General features: G+C 59.2%; 1 protein-coding gene across 15 annotated transcripts; it reads left to right on the top strand.

The window, feature by feature from the left end:
- Positions 1-103: 103 nt before the first annotated feature.
- On the top strand, positions 104-11,095 carry LOC124079820 (uncharacterized). 15 transcript variants are annotated; one of them, XM_046425602.1, is made up of 5 exons: positions 104-2,451; positions 2,539-2,642; positions 2,946-3,046; positions 3,575-4,093; positions 4,323-11,095. In XM_046425602.1, the coding sequence occupies exon 5, from the start codon at positions 9,152-9,154 to the stop codon at positions 10,058-10,060; it is 909 nt and encodes a 302-aa protein (XP_046281558.1). In that variant the 5' UTR covers positions 104-2,451; positions 2,539-2,642; positions 2,946-3,046; positions 3,575-4,093; positions 4,323-9,151; the 3' UTR covers positions 10,061-11,095. The 15 variants fall into 15 exon arrangements, with proteins under 15 accessions (XP_046281558.1, XP_046281564.1, XP_046281552.1 ...); XM_046425608.1 differs by having other exon boundaries at positions 104-1,126; positions 2,260-2,451; positions 2,539-4,093; XM_046425596.1 differs by having other exon boundaries at positions 104-1,126; positions 1,611-2,451; positions 2,539-4,093.
- The last annotated feature ends 12,245 nt before the right edge of the window (positions 11,096-23,340 follow it).

Here is a 23,340-nt window from a genome sequence, read left to right as displayed (position 1 = left end):
AAGGTCTGAAAGTGCTGACTGTCTGCAGAGGTGACCTCTGGGAAAGGCCGTGTGTGTGTGTGGGGGGGGGGGGGGGGGGGGGGGCGGGGGGCTCAAGGGCCGGGAGAAGGAACCCCAGGAGGCTGTTGGTGTGAGTCGGAACCCACCCCAGCCAGGACCAGGTGCCTGAGAGCGGACGGAAGGAAAAGGCAGGAGAGGGCAGGAGACCTGGGTTCTGGTCCCAGCCCGGCCACTTGTTTTCTGGGACACCTTATTATGTGACAGGCTCGGCTGGACCTAGCTGTCCCTCTGCACAGCACACTGATGAAGTCAGCTGACAAGTCTCAATGCCGTCAGGGATGTGAGCGTGTGTGTGAGGGAGATGGGGTGAGGCAGTCAGGTGGCAGGGAGCACGGGTGACTGTGGCCAAAAGGTCAGCTCCTAGCTCCACAGGGGCAGTGTGGCTACAGCTCTGCTCTGGGTCACTCAGCCCTGGTCTGGCCTGCGGACCACCATCTTTAGACCCAAAGATCGGATGAGGCCCGGGGCCACGGCTGCTCCATGCTTCTGGACACGCATGATTCCAAAATGGGTCGAGTAAAGGCCCACCTTACTCCTCAGGAAGTGGGGTTGTGGGCTGGCCGTGATCTGGGTGGCTCTCCTGCTCTGTGACAAACGAGGTGTCCTCGTTTTGTTGTTTGTGCTTCCAAGATCTGACAACTTTGAAAACCAAGACTTTTGGCAAATGTACGGGGAACCTCACTCTCTGGCCAAACCAGCCGGACTCTCTGGAGAGGTCATTTACGCTGGAAGTCGGCAGTCGGTGTTTTGCCAGGGGCCAGATAGATGGTCAGCGATGCAGGCTTGGCCACACCACTCCACGCGGCTCTGGCAGGACTGGGCAATAGCTGGGCTCCGTGAACCCTGTTCTACAAAACCAAGGGAGGCTGACCGCCCACCGCCTTGCAGTCTGCTGACCCCTGGTGCAGACCCTTTGGCAGGAACCATTCACACACTTTGCTGCGGAAATATCAATGGCCACTGTCTCCGACCCCCCTGGGGTTATGGTGGGTTCGTGAAGACCCCTGTGTGCTTCTCCCCGGATCCTGTGAATAGGTGACCTTACACGGCAAAAGGGACTTTGCAGGTGAGATTCCACCTGGGAGCTGGAGATGCAGAGGTGACCCTGCGTTTCCAGGTGGGTCCCAGCAGGAGGGTGAGAGATCAGGGACAGAGAGGGCAGGACACTGTGGTGACAGGAGCAGAGGCCAGCAAGGGAGGAGGGGGACCTGGAGGTGCTGGGCCCTCCATTTGGATCTGGAGTGACTGCCTGTGCTGGAGGTGAGGTCCCCTGACCTGGTGGGAGGCCGTGGAGCCCGTAGGAGGCAGGGCCTGTGGAAGGAAGTTAGGCCACGCCCTCAGGAGGATACCATGGCCCCTTCCCCTCTCCCCTCTGCTTCCTGGGTGCCATGGAGTGAGCAGCTTTACCCCGCCAGATGCTCCCTGCCTTAACGTTCTGCCTTGCCACAGGCCCCAAAGCCACCCCAGTCAACCACAGACCACATGTCACCTCTGAGCCGAAGTAAACCTTTTCTCCTTATAAACTACTGTTCTCAGTTATTTTGTCACAGCAACAGAAAGCTGGCTGGCTCACCCAGGATGCTGCCTCTCCTGGATCCTCTCCTGGTTTCCCTTGTGCTCTGGGCCCTCAGGAGTGGACCACGTGGGAGCACCCACAGGGGACAGCTGAGGCAGGGAAGAGAAGGAGGTCAGGAGTGATGTTCCAGATTCCTCCCTGACGGTCACTGCAGGTGGGGGACACCCTCCTTGTAGCTCCTGCCAGGCAGCCCCGTTAACACAGCTCCCTCCAGCTCCAGGCTCTGGTGACCACTGTCCACCTCATGGTTTTTAACCAAGATGTGGTCATGATGCTAGGTAAGGGCACTGTCCCTTCTGGTGTCCCTACACCTGCTCACACTGGTGAGCTTTAAGTGACTGTCCCCAGGCTCCCCAGCTGTCTCCCACTTGCCTTCTGCCAGGACCCTCCCTGGTGACCGTGACAGTGGACCTTGCTAAATACTTGCTGCACACTCTGCCACCACTATGTCATTTAACTCCCCAAGAGTCCCACGAAGCGGGTAGTATCAGTGCCCCTGACAGCCGACGCACCTCAGGCCTGGGGAAATCACAGTCACGGAGCTGGGAAGTGACCTCCAGGACCGCCCCCGCCCCCCATGGGAGCGCAGACTCCCATTTGGACCCTCATGTGTCACCGTGCAGCTTGGTGGCTCCGCGGGCCTCAGCGCACCACGGCCTCTTCAGATGCACCCCCCGCCCCCAGCACCAGTGATTCAACAGCTCGTGCCCATCTATACCCGCGGAGAGCGGCCGGCGCTCCTGCTTGGAGGGCCTCACTCGGCAGCCGCGACCCGTCTAGTCTCAGGAGCTGAAGAATTTCAAATCAACCTTGAGGTGTGGAAGGGGCAGGCAGGACGAGGAGGGGCAGGGAGCCCAGAGGTCCACAGGCAGGTCGTGCTTAAATACCCCCTCGCCCAGCAGCGTCTAGTCCACAGCGAGAGGGCGGCAGATGCACGTGTTGTCAGCGCTGACCTTTGAGACCGAGAGCCCGCATCCACGGGAGGATGTCGCCTCTGCCCGACTCGGTAAGAGGCTGCTGTGCTCCAGAGGGTGAGGTTTGTGTCCACCAAATGAGGACCACCAGAGACCCTTTATCTTCACACTGACGGTTCTATAAACCCTTGGCCCCTCTGCAAGCTGCGCAGATCTGTGTGGCCTCAAATTTCTTTTTCAAAACCTCCTTGATCACCTCGCTCATGCATATGGCCTTTGGCCTCCGTTCAGCAAGTCCTTAAGTCTACCTCATCCCACCGGGACCTGGGGTGGGGGACACGCGAACTTCGCGATGGATTTTGGTGACACCCTCGTCCCTGACACCCTCTGGCTAGCCTAAGTGGGGGAGTTGCAGAATACACAGGAGACGCGGTCGGCTCCTGGGGACAAGGCTTCAGAACAGGACCCAGGGTGATGCCCGGTGCCAAGGAAGCTGGTAAGTGACCTGCTGTTCAGGACGTGGGAAGGTCCGACGCGGACGGCAGTGGCCCCACCATGAACATCTTCCTCTTGGGCTGCCCAGGACAAGCTGCTGGTGACTGCGGCTGGGGCCTGATTGTCCCTCCCCTTCCTCTTCCCATCCTGCCTCCACCAACCGGAGTGGAGAGAGGTGGCCCTCCAGTGGGAAAAGGTCACCAGCGAGTGTCCTCCGCAGAGGATGCTCTGGGTACCCGCCTGTGTCCCCTTGGTCAGCCATGGAAACTGCCCCTAGGTTTCCTCACACTAATTGCCCTTCCCCCTGGCCAGGGAGCTACTTCCAACCAGCAGGAGCCAGGATGTGGAAATCAGTAACTCAGCTTCCTGTAACCTCAGGGTCTGAACAGGCCCCACGTGGTCTCAGAAGGCCCTCTGTGCCCCTGAGCTGCTGTCCACGGGGTCACCTAGGCATTGCACTGGGGAGGGGACTGGCCTGCTACCTTCCATGTTGCCCTCTCTGAATCTCCTGCCATCTTCTCCTAAATAGACCACGAGTGCCACCTGCACCCAAGGACCTGCGCAGGATCTGCCCACGGGACCCACAGGCCAGATTCAGAAGGGGACAGTCGAGTCCCCCACAGGAAATCGGGCTGCTGTCAGGTACAGGAGATCCTGGACAGCCACAGACGGCAAGTCATCAGCTCATCCACTAACACCTGGGGCCAAAACCAAGCTTTTAAAGATTTTTTTAAAAGTGGGAAAAAAATCAGAGATGTCCCCTACACACACTTTTAGCTTGCCATTTTGATTCACGATGGATAGGTGCTCAGCCACCGGTTTTGCATGTCCCTATGAAGGGGGCTGACTAATGCACAGTATACCCCACTGCCAAGTGCAGACAGGGACCCCACCCACCCCACCCCAGCTGGTCCCCAACCCTCAGTGGCCGACCTCGGGTCACAGTTCAGCTGTCAGCTCAACCATTCTGCAAGAACAAGGGCAGCTGGCACGGCTGGTGGCACACGCCTGTCATCCCAGCGGCTCTGGAGGCTGAGGCAGGAGGATGGTGAGTTCAAAGTCAGCCTCAGCCACTGAGCAAGGTGCTAAGCAACTCCGTGAGGCCCTGTCTTTAAATAAAATACAAAACAGGGCTGGGGAGGGGGCTCGGTGGTCCCTGAGTTCAATCCCAGTAACCCATCCCACCCCCCAAACAAAACAAGGCCATCCCTGCAATTCCTGAGGCTCTCACTGGGATCCTGGCTAACACCCCCCACCCCTCCCTGCTCCCCGGCCAGCCCCCCAGCTCCTCCCCCACCGCCATGGGAGCCCAGACGGCAGCCTGGAGTCAACAAAAGAGGGGAAATGCCTCCCTGAGCCACCAGAACCCGGGAAAGCACAGCCAGGTGCTCACCACCAACCCGGAAATTCCAGCTCAACACAAAAACACCAAACGCCCTGGTGGACGTGCCAGGCTCCCAGAAGACGATGGGTGACATCGCCAACCCAAACACGAGGCGCCGCCAAGCAGGAGCGGGGCCGTGCAGCCGTCCTGCCACCCCCCACAGACCCCCGTGAGTGAGTCCTCCGGGAAGGGCCTGGGTCGGAACTTCCAGGATGTCTCTCTCATTCCCCAAGAGCCCCGGGGTCACAGGTGCGCCTGTTGTGAATGACCCTGGCCCAGGGCTCCAAGGCAGAATGACGTCATCATGACCTGGGAAAGCAGCCCCTAAAAATAGACACTCATGAGGGCTTTTCTCTTCCGGGCAAATGAAAATGACAGAGACATTTGGAAAGTTCTAGAAACTCGTATACAACAGCCAGGGCTCAGGTCCAAACCTTGGCCGCTCGAGTGTGCGCCGACTCTGGCACCAAGGACAGGATCCCTGGGCACCACCGTTCTCTGGTCTATAAAATGCGGACTCCCGGGAAAGCCCACGGGACCAGACACGATGCTTTGCAAACAGAAGAGAGTCGTATTTCAGGGTCAGAACCCAAGGCTGAGACAGCCGGCCGCCTCCACCCAGGGCAGTGCGTGATTGATTGGCAGCTGTCACCCCGAGGCGTCCTGGCTGGGCTTGGCGTGGCCCTTCTGCCTCACTGTTGTGACACCTCGGCTCACAGGCTTCGGCAAAGCCCGTGAAGCACAGTAAAAATGTAAAAACGGTTGTTAAAAGTGTCCATAAAACCCGCTTCATCGTCCTCTTATTTTACGGAACAAATCACATTCCAAACCACTCCAGGGAACAGGACTGCAAAGATAAATGTCGACAAGTCAAGTCTCTTTTTTTTTTCCCCCCGACGCAGTGCTAACCACCCAATTTAGAAGTCCCCAGGCATCTCATGACTGAGCCGACAGAAGGCCACCTGCAGCTCCTGAGCTCTCGCCCTGCAGGAGGCCCAACCACCTCGGCAGGTTCCCTCACACTGGATTTTCCCGGGTCCCGTGACAGGTGGCATTACCATGCCCATGTCACAGTGGGGGACACCGGGGCCCAGAGAGAGACTGGTCAGGGGAGGAAGCTCCTCCGTCCTCGGCTGCTTATCCACTGCTGATCCGCGTACCTGCTGTGGACGGGGCTCAGCACCTCCCCTGCCCCACGAGACATGGCCCGCTGGACGGCACAGTGACCCGTGCCCTGCAGGGCCTCTGCAGACACGCCAGGGGCCACCCTCGGCCACAGCAACAGGGCCTGACACTCACGCCCACTCCTCTAGAGCCACCAGTTAGAGCTCCCTGCCGGAACCCGTCTGGTCCACGTCCTCGGCCCAGTGAAGGCGCTGGCCGGTGTCTCGTCTGACCTCCTTGCCGGGGTCCCCTGGCTTTGCATGGGTGGCCTCCAGATGTGTGTGGACCTCGGGGTCTGCAGCTAAAACTACTTTCCCACGGTGGTCGTGGAATGGAAACTGAGAATTACAGAGGTCACTCGGCTGGGCCCCCACTCAGCAGGCCTGGTGTATGTCCTCCGCCACCGTTAAAATCAAAGGGCTCCTTCAGAAGAAGTGAAAGCCAGACGCTCCGGGGCTCCCACCTTCTCCAGCTGCTCCGAGGACCCCAGCGTGGGAAAGCCAGTTCCCTCCGGCTTTCCTGGGAGCAGGAGAGGAGGGGACAACTTGAACCCCTGTGTGTCCGGCTGCTTGGACAGGAGCCTGCAGGGAAGGCCAGGAGCTGCAGAGGCCCCGGGGGACTTGGACGGCCAGGCATCTCAGTGTGCGGGGACCAGGGGTGGGGCAGGGTGACACACTTGGAGCTGTCACTACCCGAACTGGGACAGCACAGGGCAGACGTATGCTCTCCCCCAACCCTTGGCAGAACACGGTGGCGGGTTCCAAGGAGAGGCCGTGGTCAGACGGCCTGTGCCAGGACCCCAGCCCTGCTTCACAGCTGTGTTAGGGGACAGAGAGGAGAGGTCGGTGGGAACAGGAGGTTAAGAGAGTGATCCTGTAAACTGGCCCACGGTGCCGACTCCCACGTACTTTCTTTGCCAAAAAGCAATTTACCTGCATGCAGCCCTGGCTGGCCTCAGTGGACAAGGATATTCCTCAGCCAACTGCAGGAGAAATGCAGGCCCCAAGTAATGTTGAGAGGAACCCAGGTTACCCAGAACGGGGAGACCTTGGTGACCAGATCCTGAAGCCCTGGGAGGTCAGGAGAGTTCCTCCCAACCAAGAAATCTGTAAGCATGGATGGTTAAGGATCCAAGTAGAACCGGTCAGCACGGGCCAAGGTGGGTGACCTAGAGTGGTCATGGCAGAGGGGACTTGAGAGTCTGATGTCATCCTGCTGTCACTCACAAGTCAAGAGGTGGACCTGCTCAGGACTTGCTGGAAACTTGTCTGGGATCCCCCATAAAACTGGAGAGCCGGGGAAACACAGTGTCCCTCTGCTTTCTGAGAGGACCCACTGTCTCCCTTGAGAGTGTCCCCTTCCCTTGTCCTATCCTTCCCACCGGGCATTCCTGTTACCCCAAGCAACGTGTCTGGAATCTTCCTGACTTGATGGCACCAATCGGGGTTTGAAGGGGGGGGGGGTCTTTGCACAGTCTCTGTTTCCTGGAAGTCACCAGCTCCGTAACAGCAGGGCAAACACGTCCCCCACCTCAGCCTCGGTTTCCTGATCTCAAAGATGGACTGATAATATCGACCAGCTAAAGGTGGTGGGGTGTGGGCGCCTCTGCTTGTGCCCACAGTGGGCAGCTGTGAGCTGACGTCATCCGGCAGCTGCTTGGACAGCGCTAGACCATCCTTCCACCAGTCATACCCGACCGCCTGGATAAGGTGACCAACCCTGCCCGGAGCAGCAAGCCTGAGGAACCCTGGGTCGCCAATCATGATCCCAAGTCACCCCTTCAGTCCTGCTCCCTGCGATCACCTCTCAAACGGATCCCCTGCCCCCAGACCTTTGTTTTCGTCTGTTTCCAAGGGAACCCAAACTGAGGAGAATTAGAAATCACAGTCAGCTTTAGGCCATGTCAGAGGAGCATGTCCCAAAGGCCCGGTGTGTCATTATCTGTCTGCAGTCCCAGGGTGGCAGGCGCTGGGAAACCTGGCTTTGAAGGGGTCTGTCTGGGGACCAGGCTGCTCCTAAGGGGTCGATGTGCCTTCAGTAAGACCCCTGAAAACGGACCGAGTCCGCCTGTAGATTGCTGTCGCCGAGCCGAGTTTTGTTCAGAATGAAAACTCCCTGGAGGGACGTAATTCATCAGGCCAGTGCTCGGATGCAGAGAGCGGTCCCTGCTGCCCCCGCTGCTCTGCATGTCCTCCGTGCCAGGGGGACACCAGGAAAACAAGAAGCATGCAGAAGGACACAGCGGTGGACGTCTCCAGGGCACCCGCTGTTGTTACAGGATGTCCTGACGCTCACGCAGCTTTTACATAAATAGCTGTCGGCACGTGACCTTGCGTCAGACCGTCCCCGAGGTCTGCAACAGATGTGTGCTGTGGGAGGAACACGGCTCCCGGGTGCTCCGAACACGAGATGACCGTGGCGTTCCACGACAGAGCCGGAAGGGCTTCCTCCCAACATCTCTGCAGACCCGGCCGGGGTCAAGGGCATTTTAAATTCAAGTGCTGAGGTGTGACTCATTCTTGGCCCAGCTGTGCCTGGGCTCCCTACTGACCCAGATGAAGAGCCCTGCAGGACAGCCAGGGACTCAGGGGTCAGGAGCCAGGAGAGCTCGCCACAGGGCATCGCCGCCTGTGCAAGAGACCTTAAAATAGAGCAAAGGACTTGGGATCCTGAAACGCCCTCTCCGTCCTCTGCGGATCCGGCTGAGATGCTGCGTCTGCTGCAGAGGGTCTGGCCTGAGATTCAGCCTGTGGAATCAGCTCCCACTTCCGTGAAATCAGAGAAGAGGGCTAATTTCTCCAGACGCTACGGTGATCTCTGTACTGAAAGATGTTTAATTAAATCAACACATTCTGAGAGACCTACTGAAGGGGACTGTCAGCACCCAGCCCCGTTAGCAAGAGGCTCGGGGGTGTTAGTCCTGACACGGCGGCCCCTGGGGATGAGTTTGCCCAGTGCTTCTCATTGTAGGGTTTGAGAAGCAAACAGAACATGCGTACGACCCTGACCACGGCCTTGCAAATGATGCTCTACGGAGGAGCCTCGACCCGTCTATATTGAGGGACATATCGGAGTCGTTTTTATATTTGCAACAGCTGCTCTCAAGAGCGCTCCGGGGACACCCCATCACTCCTGTTGGCTTCCCCAAAGGCCAAGTCTTCCTGAGCAGGTCTTTGATCTCATTCCGAAGCTCTCCATCCCTTCTGGGGGTTAAGAGTCTCCCTTGATCTTAAGGCTCACTTGAAAGCTTCAGTCTCATATCAACTTAAAGTCGTGGGTACCCTTACCCAGGGAGGGCCTGGGAGCAGAAGGCAGTGTCCCCGACCCTGGGGGATGCGGAGCGACTCGCAACGCAGGCTCCTCCTCTGCCGCCCAGGGCTGGTGGCAGGCCCCTTGCCCGTCGTTGATTCCGGGCTCTCTGTGTGCACGTCCCCGGCTCCTCCGAGGCCTGGCTGTTTGTGGAGGCTCAGAGCACGCCCACAGTTCTTCCGTCCCCTCCCCTTGGGTGACAGCCAGCCTTAGTGATTCATTTCCAGGGAACAGAACGTGGCAGCAGTTATGCTGGGTGACTCCAGATCTGCTCTGGAGAACGTGATCCAAACACCACCTGGCTCTGTCTCTGGGGACACCGGCCCTGGGGACCAGCCACCGTGCTGGGAGGCAGCCAGGTGTGGGAAGACACGTGAGGTGGTTGAAGCCATGGCTCCAGCGAGGGTCCCGGCCAACGCCCAGCAGACACAGGGGCGGGGGACCCGGGGCGGCTCTGCCATGTCGCTGACTGCAGCCCTGACTCACCCAGCGAGGTGCAGGGCGAGCGGCTCACATCCGTTACCAAGAGTCCGGTGGCTTGTCCCTGCTCTGTGGCCCTCTGGAAACCCCAGGGGGCATGTCCCTGCCCAGGCCACCTGCTCAGCTCAGCGTGGGCTGCTCTTCTCCCAGCCCAGGCCCTGCCCTGCCCCCACCCAGGCTTCGAGGCTTCCTGCTGCCAAGATCCCTCCGAGGAGAGCATCCCACCGCCTGGCAGGCACCTGCCTCCCCTCCATCTCCCATCCCGTCTCCATGCCCGGGAGCTTGTGCAGCTGGACAGCAGTGGCCCAAAGAGCCCCTGGCAAGGCAAAGGAAGGATGGCCTTCTCTGTGGCGCTCTGATAGGACACGACTCCCCGAACACAGACTTGTCATCTGCCCCCAGTGGCAGAGCAGAGAGTGTCCCGGTGACAGAGGGGATTCTGCCCAAGGCTCTGCCCACGGCCAGGCAGGGAGGCGGCGGTGTCCATTCTTCCGCAGCTCCCAGAACTTGGACAGAGGAGCTCCTGGCCCCGTGGGTGGCACAGGTCCCTGGGGCTGGGCTCCGCCGGCCAGGGGAGCCAGCAGACTTGGGCTGTGCCAGGCCAGAGGCACATGCTTTAGGTGTGACAGCCGCAGTCAGTGTCCGTGCACAGTGCTGCAGGACAGCTCCCCTGTCTGAGGGGCCAGGAGGGAGATGAGGTCCAGAGCATGAGAAGGAGGTGGCCAGGAGAAGAGGCAGGGGCCACACATAACAGGCAGAGGGACGGCACATACCAGGGAAGTCACAGCATCACCAGAGAGGGTCAGCCACAGAGACCAGCCCCCAGCGCCCGCCCGTCACCTTGGACTTTCCCGCCCTCAAGCCCAAGCCGGCCAGCATCTCCCGTCACACACAGGTCTGCACCCCTCGGTCACAGAGTGTAGAAACTTTTTGACTCTTTGCCAATATGAGAGAGTCGAGGGACTTCCAGCAAAATCTGGACTCGGTTAGCAGGGATCACAGCCTCGTCCGGCTGAAAGGTGATTGATGGGTCCCACGGCCGGTTTTTAGGACAGTAATGACCGGATCCTCCTCCTCCTCCTCGTCATCACTGAATGCTTGTTGTGAACAGGCGAGGAGCCCAGGGTTCGTTGTCCCCACGTGTTAGACTTGGGGTCTGGCACAAGGAAGCCGGGCACAGGAGCCAGAGATGGCCGCCCAGGGTGCGGCCGGCACCTGGGTCCCCTTCCTGCCCGTAACACTTGGCTTGGAGTTGCTGGTGGCTGCCACCTGAGAGGGGGCACATGCTCCCGTTCTTGTCCCCGTCACTCCCGATGCCTGTCCCAGGTCTAATTCACTCACTGACATGATCCCTCCTGAGTTTGAGACCTTCTGTCCCAGGCAAATCCCGTCCCAAGAAAAACAGGGTCAGGAAAGTGAGGAAGAGTAGTTCATGGCGACCAGGCTCCAGACTGCTCTGCGGTGTGGTCGAGGTGGACGATGCTTTCCTACAAGATCTGGTCACCTGAGCCACACCAGGGGGACCCCCACTCATGCACCCCACCTTCGAGGGCCTTCCAGACCCCAAGGGGGAAAGGGGCTTTCCCCTCCCTCCACCAAGGGTCTCCTCTCCAGAACATCTACGTGGGGGCTGTTCTCTAGGATACAGTGTTTGAAAGTGTATCCCAAAGAGCCCCAGCTCCTCAAGACATTAAAGTAGGTTTCTAGAACATTCCAAGGGTTGGAGATAGCTGGTATTGTAGGCCTGGCTTCCCAGAGGCTGGCCCTGACCCGGGGAACCATGTCAGAGGGACCCCGTGGGGAAGAGCTGCTCTCAGTTGTCACAGAGGTCCCCGCTGGGACTACATCTCGGTCATTGGTCAAGGGTCGTACATTAGCTGGGAACGTGGATTTTTTTGGTTTTAGGATTTGGGTTGTGTTTTGGCTCCTGGTATCAACTCTCCAGCCTTGGGCATGCTAGGCAAGTGCTCTACCACTGAGCCATGTCCCCACCCCCTGCGGGAGGGTCGAGAGAGCTCGAGGAGGACACGGGTGGGACAGAAGTGGGCAGGAGGGGTCTGCGGGGCCCGTGGAGCCCTGCCCTCCCCAGCCGTCTTAGGCGTTTCTAAACCACACGGGGAGTTGAGGACGTTTCCTGCCCGCAGGCCCTTTTCAGAGTGTTTTATGGGATCTTTAGGACCTTGGAAAAGGACAGGCTACCCAGCAACCGCTGGCCGTCTGACTGTGGGACTATTATTTCTGGAAGGCCGACAGATCCCACTTGGGGACAGACCCCTGCTCCTCAGCACCTGATGGTGGGAAGAGGAGCGCAGGAGGGGATTTCTCCTGACCTCAGTTACACACTGCCCCGAAGTTCTCAGAAAACCCAGGGGGCGCCGGGTGCAGCTTGGTGGTGGCGCATGCTTAGCGAGCCCCAGGCCTAGGTTGGGTCCCCAGCACCCAAGAGAAAGCAAACAGAAGAAAGAAAGGCACCCTGGTGCCCAGAGTGGGAGAGCCGAGGACCCACACCTCACACCACACCTCCACGGCCGGGTGCCTCAACGGCCCCTGGGGCTTCCCAACAACGGCCTTTCCAAATTTAACAGAGTCAGCCGTCACGGCTGGCTTTCCTGGACGAGTCAGGGTTCCTGCCACCTTAGCAGGGGTGGCTGCACTGTTCTTGGCGTCTGGCCTGTTGGGGACTCGTGCGGGTGCTCAGCCCAACACCATGACTCCCGATAATGTCTATCTACCTTACCTCTCTCTTTACAGCACCGATCGGACCACGAGTTTCTGTAAATTAATATTTAACGTTAGCGTTTAGCAACCAGCTCACAAAATGCCTGAAAAATTCACAGTGGCTCTTGCAGGCTGGCGCAGGCCACCCGGGCACATGGCTACGGGGGCGTGCTTGGAGATCCCTGCCTGAGGAGAGCACTTGGAGCCCTCAGGACGCCCAGCCCTTCGTGGACTCTGGAAGGACCCTGGTCCCTTCTGCACTGGGGAGCAGACAGAGGAGGGAGAGGGGTCCACATGGTCCAGGGAACGACGTCAGAGCCTTGCCCTCCTCCCAGCTCCACCTCCCGGGCCCCCGTCCTGTGCCTCACACTGATGAAGGCTGCCACCACCGCGGCCCCACGACACACGGCGTCCCTGTCAACTCCAGGCTCTTAATCACTCTCTGCAGCTGTGGGGCCCACCCGGCTGGGACTGTCTTATCAGAGCCTGGTGACAGCCACAGCACGTCAGGAGAGGAAACGGATGGGCCTTATCACCCTGCCTGCTTCCGCGGGAAACGTGCGCTTGGCTCCCCGCGAAGGGCTGGGTCTGGACCAAGGGAGGACAGACAGGTCAGCAGCCTGGAAGCCTGAGACGGGCAGGGGACCAGCAGGGCCCAGGGAGGAAGAACGTCTCCATGCTTTCGAGGCTATGGCAGTCCGGGTGGGCTCGCTGTTACCCTCGCCCGGCAGACGGGGGGGGGCGGGGGGTGAGGCTCGGAAGTCCGCGTGTCTTGGTGGCGCAGGAGAGAGCAGGACTCAGATCCAGGGGGTCCATCAGCATCGATGATGGAGCACTGAAATCTTCTGCTGTTGTCCTTAATGTTTGGCCCTTGTCCCATGTCACCTAGACTCTCAGAGCCTCAGGGGGTGCACCCAGGACGCTCTAGGCCTCTCTTGACCTCAGTGACCCCCCGAGCAAGGGTGGCCCTCTTTGCAAGACTGTGAGTTGCTTTTGGAGCCGAGGGAGGGGGGGACACAGGCAGGGCTGGGGCTGGGAGTCACCCTTGAGGGCCAGCGGGAGCGTGGCACCCGCACCTGGCCCGCGGCCTCTTGCTCACTTCCAAGTGGGGAGCACGGAGCGGGAGGGCGCAGCGCAGGGCGTGGGCACCTCCAGGCACCGCGGCCGAGTCCCTGGATTCCCAGAGACGAGCTCATGCGGGGAGCTGCGCCCCTTGTTCCCATGGCAACCAGGCCTAGCCCCTTGCACCAGGAACTGGGGCGGGGACAGGAACAAATGTCAGAGGTAGAGATGGTGGCTGCTGTCACGTCGCCGTCCTCCATTATCCAGACGGTCCCCAGAAGTAACCATAAGATGTTCATCCTCCCCGGTGGGCGGGGCCCCCAGACGGCCAAGCCACGCCAGGGCCCCCCAAAGAGGCAGCTGCCTGCCCACACCGTGTGGCCTTCTCCGGCTCTCGCTCCCGGCCTCCCTGGGCCAGACCCCAAGTCTAACTAGCTTGGAGGCCCTGAGCCAGCCTCGCGTCGAGGCCTCCAAGCCTCTCGCTGCTCATCTGTGAAAGGGGACAATAGCTGTGCCTCGCAGGACTTCGAAGAGGATTAGAGGAGTCTGCAGAGCATTTATGGAAAGGTCCAGATGGTAAATACTTCAGGCTTCCAGAACAGTCTCTGCAGTTACCGTACCTCGCCACCGCCCCAGTGATGGCTGACGTGACAAGATGGAAGGAATGGATGTGGCTGGTTCCAGTCAAACTTATAAACACAGGAGTGTCTGGATTTGGCCCGTCAGTCATGCCTTGCTAAGCTCTGGTGTCAAGCACCAAACACAGCACCTGGCACACAGTAGGTGCTCAGTAGTATCGAGCTGCGATTATTATCGCCACAGATGAGCAGGAACTCCACCAACGCGAGGCTGCCTCCTGTTCCACTCGTCATTCGAGGCGGGAATCGTGTCCCCAGTCCTCATTTCTAGTCACCAGGGCATGTCACCACACTGGGACCTTTGTAGAAATGCAGAGTCTTGGGCCTCCTCCCAGACCCAATGGGCCAGAATCTGCATTCGGACACGGTCCCAGCTGGTGTCCACTACAGCTAAAAAGCCTCGTCGGATGGGTCAAGCCCTCCCGCTGGCTAACACAAGCCGTCTGCTCACTGTCCCATCCTTCCCGCCTCAGTCCTCTGTCCTTGTCACCATTCCCAGCTGAGGGCCCAGACTCCCAGGATCAGCCTGGCATCTCGCAGCCCAGAAGCCACGCACACCCACCGGGCCCTGAGCCACGCTCCCCCCAGTGAGATGGATTTTGAAAGAAGGGTCGGGAAAAGGGACGGTCAGACATGCCACTAATGCCTTTCTAATTCCTCGGAGATGATATTTCAGGTGAAAACAATTTTTAAAATGATTTCAATGCTTTTCTTTTTTTAATGTGGCTATTAGAAAATTTTAACGGCTAGGTGTGGCTGGCATTATAGTTGTCCTGGTCTGGAGGAACGTGGGGTGGGCAGGATTGTGGGAGCAGCTGCCTGTGTTCTGTTAAAAAAAAAAAAAAATTCACCCTGATGCTGACGTAGGCGGAGGAACACTTTATTCCAGACAACTGCAATCGGGGTCCCGCAGGGGAGGAGAGGTCGGACTCCAAGGACAAGTGGCGATTCTATGGTCAGTCAGGAGAAAGAGGGGTCAGTGATGGAGACCTGTCCAGAGGAACTGTCCAGAGGGAGTGGGTGCTAAGATAACCCAACGGGACGCTTGCTACAGGCGGGTCCAGCACTTGCTATATACCCCGGGGGGTGGGGAAGAAACCCCAGCTATCAAGGTCCAGGGTGGGCTGCTCACCAAGTTCACTGCGCACGCAGGACGTGGGCTGGACACCATGGGCCTAGTCAGAAGGAGGGCTCAGAGGAGTCTGATTGAAGTCAGGTCAAGGACAGAGTATTTGCCAGTTCAACTCCTGGTCTGCCACTGTGCAGCTGTGGGGCCTGTGGACGCTGGTCACCATCCCCTGCAGCAGGTGGTGACCACAGCAGTGGGCGCTTTGAGGGTGTGAGCCCGAGGCACCAGGTGGGCTCAGCAGCAGTACCCGAGAACACCCACCCAGGTGGTCATCCTTCTCCCAGCATGCCGCGGGCCGTGGGTACTGGGAGCACTGAGCCCGCAACCTGCAGCCTGGACTTGCATCACTGGAAACGGCCTCCTCCTGACTCCCATGCCTTCCAGAGTCCCCAGCAGCTGTGCCCTGCCCCTGTCACAAGGAGCTGGAGACGTCTGTAGACCCCACGGCTCTCCTGACCCCAAGGCCCCGCCTGCCCAGAAGCATGTCATTCTGTCCGGGTCCCACAAAGCTAGCACACTGGTGGCCGCCCCTGCCTCTCCCTCGTGGACAGACTCACTGCCCACCAAAGGCCCAGAGAGGGAAACTTCCCAGCTCCTGAGAACTTTTGGAGCCTTCACCGACCTCCGAACTGCAGAATGAACTTGTGAGTACGGAGGTCCCAAGGTCCTAGTGGGTTCCAAACCGCGCTTACGTGTGCACCTGCTCCCAGATCGAGATCCTCAGCCAGCGACCCCAGGCTGAGTAAATTGCATGAGAACGTTTGTTGTGGGCAGACGTGACAGGCCAGGACCACTGGCCAAAGGTGGACCATCCAACATCCGTCGTTGTTGGACACGGGGCAGGCGGCTTCGACCTTCAGCAGGAGACTTGGAATTCTCCAGAGAGGGGAGAGATGCTTCTCTTTCCCAGCAATCTAGCTCATTCTCTCAGACAGGCCTCAAGAATGCATCCACCCGGAGACCACCGAGCATGAACCCAGCCTCACGTGGGTGAAACCGGCCTGGTTTATTGGACCCAGATGTACATTTTGGTGAATGGTCCAGGCTCTTATCTTCAGGAAAGTTTTTTTCTGAGAAATCCTGGGCCTAACAAAGTAGCAAAGAACCCTCCCTATTGTTCTCCGGCCCCACCTTTGCTCTGGCACTGAGAACGCAGCTGTGGTTCCCAGATCGTAATGCCCAAGAAGCATCCAGAACATCTGTTTAGAATGCAGGTTCCGGGGTCTGGCCCTCAAGTTTAAAAAGCCAATAACCCGTGATTTTAAAGATCTGAGATTTAAAACAGAATAATCCAGGTGTGGCAGTAATTCTAGCAGACCTCCACCCCTGGACCCTGCAGAGCTGTGGGAACCCAGGTGAACCAGGCTTCGGGTCTGGCCGGGCAGCTCTGTTGGCCTGCGGCGGCCTGCACAGGGTTTCTCTCCTCCCTCGCTGCCCAGGCTAGTCTGGAAGATGATTGGAGCGTGTGATTGTTTCCGGTGCAAGAAATTTGTTTTGATTACACTTCATAAAACAGCTGGACGCTGCTGTCATCTACTGTGGTGATCAGAATAAACTGGCCCCGGTTCCTGGCTCCAGCCTGCCCCTTTGTCCTTCCCGACATTTACCGGTCCAAGGCCCTGAGGCCGAGGCTGTCAGGTCTGCACCCCATGCCCAGGTTGCGCCAGGAACCGCGGGAGAGCTTCTGTTTTAATGCCACCAGTGTCCTCGCTCCACCACAAGCCCAGCCCTGGCCCCTCCATCTAGGGCGCTGGACGGCACTGCCTGAGGCCACCATCCTGCCCACAGCGGGGATCCCAAGGGAGGCGTGGAGCCCATGCCAGGCTTTCGTCCACTCCCTGGTGACCGCAGTGGTAGCCAGGGTGAATAGCTTCTCTGAGGATTCCACCATGACTGCACGTTGGACTCCCTGGAGAGAGAGTTCAAGTTGATTAGCTGAACATTCTTTCCAGGCCCGGGACTGCTTTTTAAATCTTGCTCAGTCTCAGCCCTTGCACTCTTCAAAGAGAGACCTCATGCAAAACCTCTTGGAACCGTTACGAACACAGACATCTTCAGGTTCCTCTGGGAGCCTAGGACGGAAGGTTTGGCTCCCAGACGCGGATGCCCAAGTCAGGAGCTCTGGCACGCCCTCGGGGCTCCATGCATGCTTGTTGACAGTGGGACTTTGGTTGACCTGAAGGAATCTGGGGTGCTACTCAAAGTGTGGTCCCTGGACCGGCAGCATCGAGGGAACTCCTTAGAATAAATGCAAACCTGCTGGCATCATCCTGGACCTACAGGACCGGGGGCCAGCTCACCGAGGGGTTCTGCAGCACACATGCTAGAGTTTGAGAAGCGCTCCTTCGGCGTGCCCAGGAATCTCCTAGGAAGCACTATTAAATGCAAGAAGCCCACGCTCACCTCAGAGTCCCATCCTGCAGGTCTAGAAAAATAGCACTCTGGGATTAAAAAAAAAAAAGAAAAAAGAAAAAATTCCAGAATCCCTTTGGACAGCCCCACAGAAGCCCACTGCCCACAAGGCCGGTGCTCTACCTGACCAGTGTCCACCATCTGCACCAGCTCCTGTCTTCTCTCCCAGGCTCCAGCCCCACCCGGAAGCTCTTGCCACTCCTGGCCTTCCCTAGGGAATGGGCTGAAGTAGTGCCCAGGCAGTGATGGGCAGAGACCGTGCCCAGGGCGGGGACTGCCGCTTTCTGGACCTGCCCTTGAGTGAGGAGCACTCCCCCCCCCCCCCGCACCAAGGCTGCTGGGCAGGACCCATCATTTGCAATAGGGCTCCTGGCCCTGCACCTCCAGATCAGCCCAGAGGGAAGGCGGTTCCCCTTCTCCTCCCACCGTGGTTTTTCCCATGACAGAGAGGCCGCCTGCTATGACTCCAGCTTTTCTGCACCTGGGCTCTTAGCAGCTGGGGCTGGCTGCTGTCCAGCCCCCTAGGGGAGCTGGGTGTGGGGCAGCGGCAGGTGAAGAAGCAGGGCCCCCGCCGTCACCGGCTCAAACTTTCCAGGCGCTCTGTCCCGCGCGCTGGGCTCCTGTTACCTTTGCGGGGCTGGCCTTTTAATTTGTCTCTCCGCAGCCCTGCTAATAAATGGGACACAGCTGAAGAGCTTCCGAGAGACAATAGCCACTCAGTTCCATCCAATTTGTCCCGGGCACCATTTGTTATGAGTCCTCTGAGCCCATTAACCCTTGAACCTGGGCGATGCTATCTCCCCAGGGATGGATTACCTTTACTCCCGGACACGTGTTGGCTCATTCCGCACTATTCATAAAAGCAGCCTCGTTGTGGACGTGGAGGGGAAGTTCCTCCCCCGCCGGGGTGCCGGTGCGGGAGAGCAGCGAGCCGGCTCTGGTGACAGCTGACAGGCACCGCAGCTACGTGGGGCTGGCACGGTGCTGATGCTTCTTTGTGTGTCCTCTTGGGTCCTCCCCTCCCTGGGTCCAGGTGGCACGGCCCCAAGGGCATCTCAGGCATTCAGAGAGGGTGAATGCCCAGGAGTACGCTCTCCGCAAGGTGAGGGTGCACACCTGGAAAAGGCTCTCCCCCAAACCTGCCCGTGCTGTTGCCCTGATCATGGACGTCCATCCCTAGAACGGTGAGAAGCAAGGTCTGCCACCCCAGCCGCCCAGCACGAGGACCGTGGTGGCAAAGAGCAGGTAGGACAGAGGAGAGTCCTCGCAACGTCACAGAAGGTCCTCCAATGCAGCTGTTGGTATCGCTGGCCTGAGTGTGGTGTCCGAGACTGGCAAATGGCATCTTCTGCTAGGTTCACTGCACCTCAAATAAAATCAGGGTTCTGTGACAAGGGAAGAGAGGAAACGGCGTGTGCGGCCAGCTAGCCGTCTCCCCTCCAGGGTTCTAACGCACAGGGAGAGGTGAAGATGGAGGAGTGAGCCTGCCCCAGAGAAAGTGCTCCAGGAACACAGATCCACCCAGAGCTCAGCATCTGGGAAAGGGCGGGCTTCCAGAACCTTCCAAAATCCCAACCTCCCGCACCTTCCAGGGCACCAGAGCTGCTGTCCCTGCAAAGTCTGGCTGCCGGAAGCAGTTTTCCCCACGTCCCCGCTTCACAGGGGCAATGCAGTTGCCTGGCCGGCCTAGGACACCTGGGTCAAGGCCAGGAGACCCAAGGTGGACAGATGTCCTGCACACAGGAGTGCAGGGTGGAGCGCTCTTCCTCCTGTGAGCTGCCATCAGAGGACATAGGACACGCCCCACACAGCTGTCACTGCAAACGGACGAGGTCCCTGCGCTCACGGGCCCCACACTCCAATTGTGGAGACAACCACAGTTTCACTTGGGGTCGTGGAGAAGGCACAGCCAGCACCACACAGCAGCCGTGGGGTTCTCTTTGGGGAGCCCAGAGCCGAGTCAAGAAAAGGACCCAGATGCAGGGACACTGAGGGAAGGACATCCCAGGGCTCCTGTAGAGGGAATGAGATTGGGGTGTATGAAGAACAGAAAGGAGGCCCGTGAACAGGGAGCCCTGCGGCAAGGAGAGGCAGGGCCAGGCCAGGGGGCAGGGCCAGGCCAGGTGGGGCGGGGCCAGGCTAGGTGAGTTGGGGCCCAGGGTCAGGGGCGCAGGGGAACTCATTTAAGGCTGATGGACACAGGGTTCTGCAGCCATGCTAAGCCAAGGAGCAACATGCTCTGATTACGTTTTAAAGAGCCCCTGGGCAGCCGCGTGGACAGTAAGAGGTAGGGTGGCCACTGCTTATGTCAGTGCAGCTCTGCTGGAACCCCGGGGTGCCCGTGTTTCCGTGTCCTCTGAGGCTTCCTTTGCCCTGAGGCCCAGTTGGTTCATTGCGACAGGGACTGTGCGGCCACCAGGCTGAGTACCTACCATCTGGCCCTCACAGGGAAGGCTGGCTGCCCCTGCACCGAGGAGGCGTGGGCAATGGGTGCAGTTTGAATGGGGAGACACTGGGGCACCTTTTGGAGCTTCCGTCAACAGGACTGACGGGCAGATTGGATGTGGGGGAAAGGAAAGGATGGATTCGTGGGCCGGGCTCCTGTCCCGAGTGACGGCGGGCCATGTGTTGAGAGGGAAGACGGCATCTGGGCAGGAAAACCAAGAGGTCTTTCCTGGGCATGCCTAATGCCTTGGGGCCAGCAGGGCAGGGGGCATCTTCCTGCACAGGGATCCACTGGGCTCTGAGGCCCCTCGGGCCATTCCGTGTCACCATGAGGGTGCTCTGTAGGGGACCACCCTTTCCATCCACAGGACAGGGTCCCTGGGAGAGGCAAGAGGTAGAAGCTAAGAGGCTTCACAGCAGAAGAGGCATCAGCTCTGACTTTGGCCGAAGGACCCACCGATGGCGAGGGTAATTAGGAGAGTTAGTGCTAGCGCCACGTCCATGAGTGTCCACTTAACTGCTGAGTGGAGAGACCATGGGCTCCCCTTTAGCCCCTAAAGTGGCCTCCCTCCCTGGGCTGGACACCTTTGTCTCCAATGCCAACATGGTCACCAAAGTGCTTGGGGTGACATGGCATGAGGGCACTGGCAAGACACGGTGGAGTCATTCGCCCTTCCAGGTGTCCAGCGGAGCCTTGGACTGTGTTCACTGCTCCTTCATTCTTTCCTGTCCTCCCTCTTCTCCCACCTTGAAGTGCCTCCCAAACCACCACCAGCCTCCCTCCTTCCAGCCTGGACCAACACACGAGCTCCTTGCTGGCCATTCATCACCTTGGCTGGACCTCATGGGGCTTCCGGGAGGACCGTCCCAGGACACACAATCCTGTGATGGACCACAATGTGGCAGGAACCGCAGCCCCCGTCCCCAGGGCATGGCACACTCCCCGTCCTCCAGCTGTGGCTCACCATAGGGCCACAGACCCTGGTCCTCGGGCCGTGGCTGCAAGCTGCAGAGGACCTGGCCTGGGCTAATCAGAGAATCCCCCTCCTCCCGGCCCAGAGCGTTCGTCAGCAGCTGGGCCACCAGGAGGCCAGGCTGGCCTTTCCAGCCAATTGAGCTGACAGCTGAGAGAGACACAGGACCAGGGACAGAGGGGAGAACCGTGCTCTGAGCAGAGACAGCTCCTGCAAAGCCCAGAGGTGGGTTCATCCTGGAAAGCACACCATGGGGGTGGATGGGGGTGCATTAGAGGGACAGAAAATGGGGAGCCGGCGGCAGGATCCCGCTGGCCAGAGGAGCAGCAGCGGAAACACACAAGCTTTGGTATCCTGCCCCTCTCGCCAGCTCTGTTCTGCCCACGTTACGGGGTCTCCCCACTGCAGCCCACCATCCCAGGGTGACCTGTGGGTTGGTGAGGTCACAAGAGTCCAGTAACTTCCCTGGGTCCCATGCCAGGTGTGACGTGGGATGCAAAGGCAGTTGGGAAGAGAAATGAGCATCAGCAGCCACCAGCAGCCACCAGCAGCCACCAGCAGCCCCCAGCAGCCACCAGCAGCCACCAGCAGCCACCAGCAGCCCCGGCCCCAGGCTGGAGCACACACTGTGAAGCGGGTGGACACTGAGAGCTGGCTTGGCCAAGAGGTGACGCCGGCACCCTGCCCCACCACGGCCACGGCCAACGTTGGCAGGAACCCACGCTCCCCACAAGATGGTCCTCATAGAAGAGGACCCCCGAGACCCTCTGCGGCCTCCTTCCAGAACCGAGCCCTGTCTTGAGCTCAGAACTCACACAGCTGGGGCAGGGTCGCCCCTGGGCCCAGCAAAGGCCGGCGTCAGGGACCCGAGAGCCGGGCTGGTCTCCTGGCGTGGCCAACGAGGCCCCTGGTCCCCCGCGGCACAGACAGCTGGATTTGCTGCGTTTCCACATGGCTGCCTTTATTTTCAAAACAATTCATAGTTACATTAAATATTAAAGGCGCTGTGCAGGTGGCGTTTACTGTTTGAAAAGATAACAAATGTAGGCTGCGCGGCAGGAAAACGCAGAAAACAGTTTTGGAGGTTTGATGGCTTGGGGCTGGGAGGTAGCACACGCCGGCGATTCCCATATTTTCAGGAGGCAGCTTCCTGGCGAGGCCCTGCTCTGGGATGGGACCCGTGGGCCACCCGCATGGGGAGGGCACCCTGGTGGGGTGGGCAAGGCTTCACTCAGGAGGCCTTTGTGAAGGCCAAGGTGCAGGTCAAACCATGCCCAGGGCTGTGCAGAGGCCCGTTTTACGACAATAATTTCGTAATGCCGTTTGTGTTAGAGGGACTTCGACCCTGCCCAGCGCAGTGGCAAGTGCCCTATAACATGTGACTTCCCGGATGTGCCACTTCACTCCTCCTGGACTTACACAAAGACCCCGCTCCTGCCCTCTGGGAGCTTATGTGGCGTGAGCTAAAGACAGATGTGAAGTCAAATAAAAAACGAGACAATTGTAGCCTGTGACTGGCACCCAGAAATAAATAATGCACAGGGACACAGAGTACAGGAGCTACATGTGACAGGGCTGGCCTCTCTGACGACCTTTCATGGCAGGGTCATCCTGTGCACCAAGGGACAGCATTCCAAGCAGACACGACAGCATACACAATAGCCCTGGGGCGGCAAAGAGCAAAAATGCTTGGTACAGTCCAGAAATGGTCAGAAGGTCAGCCATCCTGCCAGCCTGAGGGCAGAGGAGCCAGTGGGCGATAGTAGAACCCCCTTTGGAGGATAAAAAGTCCACGGCCTGGAGAGGTCGACTTTTCCAACTGAGGGCACGTGGCCAGTCAATGCAGGGTTCTGACTCGGGCAGGCCGGGGTGAGGAGCTCCCGTGATGCTAGTGCTGACTATCTGAGCCCGTCCTGCTTGACAGAGGCTGGTGGCGGTTGCGCCTGCTACGTCAAGTGTGGGAAGCGAGGCCAGGCCCCGTCCCCAGCACCCACCCTGTGCCGGGCACCCACGTCGGTGCTGTTCCAGGTATTACATACCTTGATGCAGAGTCCAAGCAGCCCTTTGAGCTGCCTGTTGCTATCTGCATGTCCCTAGGACCCAAGGCAGAGAGACATGCACTTGGCCTGTGTCCCCGTGGCCGGCTCCTGCCTGGACAGGACTGGGAACCCAGGCGCTCCAGCCCCCGGGCCATGCTGCCTCTCTGAGGGACTCTTCTAGTTTCTGTGACCCAGGGGCAGTTAAGGCCAGTGACTAATGAAGCGTCACAGTGGACTGGGCAGTCTGCGGTCAGCCCCAGACCCTGCACAAAGGTGCCCTGTACCCCACGTGCTCAGGTGAGTGTTCCAGGGACCGTGCCTTCCCTCTGAGGGATAGGGTTGTCACAGGCTCTGGAGACAGCCGTCCGCAGCTACCCCTGGTGGATGACACACACACTCAGGTGCTTCTCTTGCCTCAGGTCCCATGGGGCCAGGCCACGTGGAGGGGACTTCAGACCCTCACTTCCACACTACCATGGAGGCAGGACACACTACAGAGGGAGAAAAGGGGCCCAGAGAGTCAAAGGCAGTAGCTCCGGTC

The sequence above is a fragment of the Marmota monax genome, unplaced genomic scaffold (genome assembly GCF_021218885.2).
Source record: "Marmota monax isolate L192 unplaced genomic scaffold, Marmota_monax_Labrador192_F-V1.1 WCK01_AAM20220418_F8-fsc00028, whole genome shotgun sequence".
NCBI classification, from domain to species: Eukaryota; Metazoa; Chordata; class Mammalia; order Rodentia; family Sciuridae; genus Marmota; species Marmota monax.
Note: the sequence above shows the minus strand (reverse complement) of the source record. Positions and strands in the feature narration are given on the sequence as shown.